Genomic DNA, 6,000 nt, shown 5'->3' on the forward strand with positions numbered 1-6,000 from the left:
AACAGCTTTGGCTGTGGACTCACTGGACTGATCTCATCCCTACACTGCCCAGATGTGCAACCCTGGATAATTAAGGTGCATTAGAAATTGTGCTGGACTTAGAGCCAAGGACTCCTGGATTCTGACCCTGATTCCTCCGCTAGCCTGCTGCGTGCCTTTGGGCTAATCCACACACCCTCTCTAAGTCTCATTTTCCTTAGTTGTACAATAGTGGCAATAATACTACCCTGTCTGCTGCTTGGAGGTGCTAAGAAGCCCAAAGGAGGTAATGAGTGTGCTTATCAGGTAAATATGTTATAATGCACCAAATAGCTTTTTGTTTATAGCCATTGCCCTCCAGATCCACTCTCTACCCTTCTTCACCCTGCTTGCCTGGGGAAATTAACCTATGGACACATCAACACACTCCCTTGACCTCTCATTGGATATATCCGGAGCTGGTAGGAAAAGGGAAACAACAGGTGGAGAGTGAACTTGGAGTACCTATTCCCCCCGATCCTTCCAGACGTCCCTCTACTGACAATCACAGCTCCTGCCAAGTGCTCCACTCTCCACAGCTCTTTATCTCCTGGTTCTGGTAACTGCTCCCTCTCTTCCACTCTTCAGGCCTAAGAGTGATGAAGGTGGCCCACCCTTACTGGCCCTGGGGTATTGCACGGGGTATCCACTGTGGTTTCCCTACCTTCTTTTGTAAGTAGTGCCTTTTTATTAAGCTCTCATCTGTTACCCAATTTGGCTCCACCATTTGTTATCTGCCAAGATCTTGACTTACAGTCATCAAACTATTACTTCCTGTGAGTCACCAGGATAGTCCCGTGCTTTTATCTAATGTTTGGGGATAAGAATAAACCCTCCCACTTGGCCATTTCCGTGATGACTAGTCTAGGAAAGGGAGACCCTGTATTTCAGTACATGAGGTTTAGAAAAGAGTTCTTAAAACTTCCCTCAATAGAACAGTTCGAGGTTCACAGTTTTGGGAGACTCCGTATAAGGGGGAAATGAAGACTACTCCTCCGCCTCCATCCTACTTTGGAGTTTTGGCTGCTTCTTGGGAATTTATATAACTTGTTCCTAAGAGATCAACCAACCAGCTCTTCAATATGTAAAGGGTTGTGTGGGTACTTATATCATTAAGTTAGCCAGGATAGATGACCAGATAGGATTTTTGGTCAGTCAGAAGACCTAATCTTCCAGATACCAACCCATTTCTGTGAGGTATGGCCTACCTTGCAGATCTCCTTCTGGGCTCTGGGAATCCAGGGGTTCACATCCCCAGACGGCAGCAGCTCCTTCAGGCCTTTGATGGTTTGGGATTTTAGTGGTAGGCGTAGACCAATCTGCTCATTCAGGTAGAGCTCACAGATCCGGTTTCCCAGCATGTGCCGAAAGATGGCTTTCCCAGTCTTCCTGTTACTCATCAGGACACTGAGGAAATGGTGCAGGTCCTGCCAGAGGTCCAGGAGTTGGACCTCCACTTTCAAATTTTGCTTCTTCAGGTGGTGCCGGAAGGGACTCCCTGCACAGGCATCAGCACGCAAGGCCCAGTGGGTGTACCCCAAGGAGAGGTTTTGCTTCACGGCCTTCTTGATTGTCATGTGGGGGGCGTAATTGATGATGGGGGTGACAGTCCTCAGGTGGGCAGAGAATGATGTCTCAATAAGGCCCTCCATGTGGAGGTGGCTCTTGGCTTTGTTCTTCACGTTGGACTTCTTGGCACAGAGAATATCCTTTTCCTGGGAACTGATGATTCTCTCCTTTGAAGAGGTCTCTTTTGGGGAAGGCGTTTCTATAACCAACTTGCCTTGAGGAAACAGCTCTTGGGGGAGCAAAGTGTTGGTATCTGGATTGGTATCCACTTCCAGAGACCAAGAGCCATGGTCGATCAAGTGCCACATCTTCCTCTTGGCCTTCCTGCTCGAGTACCGCTTCTGGGGGTGGTGGCCCTTCTTGACGCTCATACTCAGAGGGAGCCCTCCTACGTGGGTATAGCAGATACTGTACAGGCGAGTCTCGTATTCTTGCATTAGAGCCTGACACGATTCCTCCTTGGCCATGATCGTCTTAGCGTGGGTGTAAAAGTTAGGGAGCCAATAGCTCTGGAGTTTGAACAGAGCCACTTTTTGCATGTGGCTCAGGATCTCCCTCCTGGTGGTTGACTGGTTGGGATGCCAGATAGAAAGGTTCAGAAGGGCCTCTGGAAAGAAAGATACAGGATGAAAATGATGTGGGATGGTAAAGTTTTTGAATTTTTCCAAATGTTTTTGTGTATAGCCTTTCATTCATTCCTCATGCAATCCTGGGGTGTAGACAGGTCAGATATATAGTGAACACATTTTTAGGGTTTGTTCAGCACACAGTGACCCCTTACTCTGATTACCTTCCTTCTTCCCCAGAGAAATAACCATTTTGTGGGATTCCTCAAGTTACTTTTTAGACTACTGAGAGTTATTGTAAAGAAAAGCAAGAGGTACATGAAAACATGTTCAAGAACAGGAAACATGTACCTCTGAATGAGATTTCTCAAAGTTAGATCTGACTGCAGGAAAGAGTTTGGACTGGATAAATTGAAAAAATCCCAACTAGCCCTGGTTTTAATGTCATCAGTTCTCAATTATCTATTTGAATAAAGAGGAGTGTGACTAAGCCCAAACAGTGAATCTTCTGGAACACGTTTGTATTTGGGTTAGGAGTGCCTTCTCACTTAATAAATGAATACATTGGAATGAATCTGATGTTCTAGAGAAGGAGTTGGCAAACTTTTTTCTGTAAAGAGCCAGATAGTAAATATTTTAGGCTTTGTGAGCCATATATAGTCTCTGTTGCACAGTCTTCTTCTTCTTTAAGCCTTTAAAAATACAAAAACAGGGGGCTTCCCTGGTGGCGCAGTGGTTGAGAATCTGCCTGCCAATGCAGGGGACACGGGTTCGAGCCCTGGTCTGGGAAGATCCCACATGCCGCGGAGCAACTAGGCCCGTGAGCCACAATTACTGAGCCTGCGTGTCTGGAGCCTGTGCTCCGCAACAAGAGAGGCCACGACAGTGAGAGGCCCGCGCACCGCGATGAAGAGTGGCCCCTGCTCGCCAAAAGCCCTCACACAGAAACGAAGACCCAACACAGCCAAAAATAAATAAATAAATAACTTTAAAAAAAAATACAAAAACACTCTTGGCTCATAGGCTACATGTACTGCATTTGGCCTGTGGACTGTAGTTTGTTCTCAAGAATCCCAATTAAAAAATAAAACAAAACAACAACAAAACATGCCATGCAGGCTTAGAAGTGAAGGAACTGTTCAATTACCCTGTCCAAATTCCCCTTCATTCTTGCCAGCCATCCTTCACTGACAAGTACTATCTCAGGAACAGGCACATACCAGCTTCAGGACAACTGGTCTCTCTCAAGCCCTTCCCTGTTTAGCGTTGGGGGTCCCACTGATATCCCTAATGGAGAGGGTAGCAGTCTGCAAGGCAAGAGACTGAGGACTATCAGACACTGGATTGATTTTTTCTTATATCTCCCAGGGATTTCACTTCACATATGCTTTATAATTCTTACTGATGTTCATGTTGCAGAGAGTCACCACCCGCGAGCTTTCCTGCAGATGGGTGGCTTTCAGCATGAAGAGGAGGGACAGGTAGTGGTCTCTCACTTCCAGGTCCATCTCATTTATTCTCAGAATCTTCTCAGCAAGAATCCAGAAATCCACCAGCTCTTCACCTACGGGTCGGACAGGATAGGATAGGCACCGAGCTGCACCCCAGTCTTGCCCCTCAGAAGCTGCATCTGCATGTGACCTCTGATCCCCCGACCCCCACCCACCAGCTTGCTCTAGTGCCTCCAACATCACCTTCAGCCACTCCTTTGGCTTAAGGCATCATCTCCAGAAACGTCCTAATGCAGGAGCTGATGGGAGGCACGGAAAAAAGGGACTTAATGGATAGGAGTCTTTCATGAGTTTTTTTTGGTTGTTAGAAAAACTGTCAGTTTAGGGAAAACCACGAGACTCTGGGAATAAATCATTAGACATTTAGGTTTTGTCCAAAAAATAAAGATCAGGGGTAAAAGAACATTTCCTAGATCATGGCCCAGAGCAGCCTGCAGAAGGACACTGGAGCCAAAATGTGCCAAAGACTACATTCCCTGTTTCACAACTTTGCCAGGGTTGAAGTCTGAGTGACAAACTGTAAGACAGTCGGTCTAGTTCTTCCCTGCCTGATCCCTGGAGATCCAGAATTTCACCTTTAAACTAGGATTTGTTCCTCCATGAAATTTAATGATGCTGAACTGGAATGTCAGCCAGTGCTCACTGCCAGCCTCCTAGACTCACCAACTACTGGACCCAATAGAACAGAAAGCAGGACACCCCAACCTTTTGCTACAGGGATTTACTTATGGACTTGTTCCTTTAAGTCTGTCTCCCCACTGTCATGGCAGCTTTGGGAAGCAGGGACTTTATGGCTCTTGTTCACCTTTATATCCCCACCTGCAAGCACAGTGGCTGCCGTACAGTGGTGCTCAGTAAACACTGTTAAATGAATGAATGAATGGAAGGGACTCTGATTGCTTTTGCCCTAACCTGCATGATGGACCCCAGTTTTCAAAGGCTTTTACCCAAACTGCATTATAATATATTTTTTGTATTCACCACAGACATACAGAACTGTTAGTAGTGCTCCGGGTATTCTAGAAGCTGTTAAAAACTTGCAAAGGCCCCAGAAACAACCCCAAGAACCCACCTGCACTGCCCTTGAGGTAGGTACAGAAGCGCCACATCCCTCTGACCCCGCCAATGCATTTCTGGAGTAGCCACTGGTCTGCCTTTTTCCATCTCATCATCTTGGCTGCCAGGAAAAGTCCATGGTGAGAAACTGAGAATGAGCTCTTCCCCCGGTCCCTCTCTCAGCCTTGCACATGGCCAGACCCCCATTAGCTCAGTGTGAGTGAGGAAAAATCGTGACCGGTGAGATGAGTTGGGCCCTGATTATGCAGTGCTTATGAAGCTAGGCTCCAGACCCTCTAGTGACATTCATCACGTGACATGGGATGGACATAGAAGTATGTGTACAATCCACAGATCAAAGTTACCCTCCAACTAAGATCCCTTGCCTTCTATGGACCCCACCTGACAGCGATGTTCCCAATACCTATCAATATATTGAAGGAGGGAGGTGAGTATAACGGGAGATTTGTTACAACATTTTACTCAGTGGGACCTCCCGAATCTTAATGTTCCCTGGGTTCCTTTTTCCTTTGGCTAGTTGAGCTGAGAATCAAGTTGTCAAATCAACCCTAGATGGAAATCTTATTCATTCATTCTTTCAACAAATATTTATTATATGCCTACTAAGTGCCGAGTACCATTCTAGGTGTTCGGGATACATCCACAAACAGAACAAAAATCCCCGCCCTCAAGGAGCTTGTACTCTAGCAGAGGAGACAGACAATAAACAATAAGTATAGTAAATACATTCTCTAGTGAGAATGAAAGTTATAAGCATTACAGGAAAAAATGAAACAGGAAAGGAGGATGTAGGGAGAGCTAGGGCAGGGGTTGGATGAGTGGGCAGTGGGCCATCAGGGTAGCCTTCAGTGAGGAGGGAGAACTGCCCAGAGACTTGAGGTGAAGGGAGGTGCATGTGAATACTGGAGGAGGAGCGTTCCAGGCAGAGTGAACAGCCAGTGCAGAGCCTCGAAATGGGAATGTGTCCCTATGTCTGAGGAACTGCAAGGAGGCCAATCTGGCTGGAATGGAGTGAGCAAGAGAGAAGCAGGAGATGAGGTTGGAAAGGCAATGGAGCCAGATCTCCAGGACCTGGAAAGGTATTTTAGGGGCACTGGATGTCACACTGAGATGGGAGCCATTGGTGGTGGTGGTGGGGACGGTCAGCGCGCAGAGGAGTGACATGAACTAACGGAAGTTTTAAAAAGCTCACCCTGGCTGCTGGGAGCAGGAGAACAAGAGCAGCAGTGAGGAGACTGATTCAGAGATGATTTCAATAG

At 46.8% G+C, this 6,000-nt stretch overlaps 1 protein-coding gene across 2 annotated transcripts in view; it reads right to left on the minus strand.

The window, feature by feature from the left end:
• Positions 1 to 4,940, minus strand: part of RGSL1 (regulator of G protein signaling like 1) — a 67,140-nt gene extending 62,200 nt beyond the window's left edge. Inside the window, exons 1-3 of one of the 2 annotated variants that reach the window (XM_082472765.1) lie at positions 4,737 to 4,940; positions 3,556 to 3,717; positions 1,227 to 2,194 (exon numbers count right to left, since the gene is read on the minus strand). In XM_082472765.1, coding sequence (XP_082328891.1) covers positions 1,227 to 2,194; positions 3,556 to 3,717; positions 4,737 to 4,836 — 1,230 coding nt within the window. In that variant the 5' untranslated portion in view covers positions 4,837 to 4,940. Of the gene's footprint in view, positions 1 to 1,226; positions 2,195 to 3,555; positions 4,673 to 4,736 lie in introns of those variants that run through there. The other variant, XM_082472766.1, reaches the window with a different exon arrangement.
• Between the last annotated feature and the right edge of the window lie 1,060 nt (positions 4,941 to 6,000).

The sequence above is a fragment of the Balaenoptera physalus genome (assembly GCF_965194825.1).
Source record: "Balaenoptera physalus genome assembly, chromosome: 1".
Classification (NCBI taxonomy): Eukaryota; Metazoa; Chordata; class Mammalia; order Artiodactyla; family Balaenopteridae; genus Balaenoptera; species Balaenoptera physalus.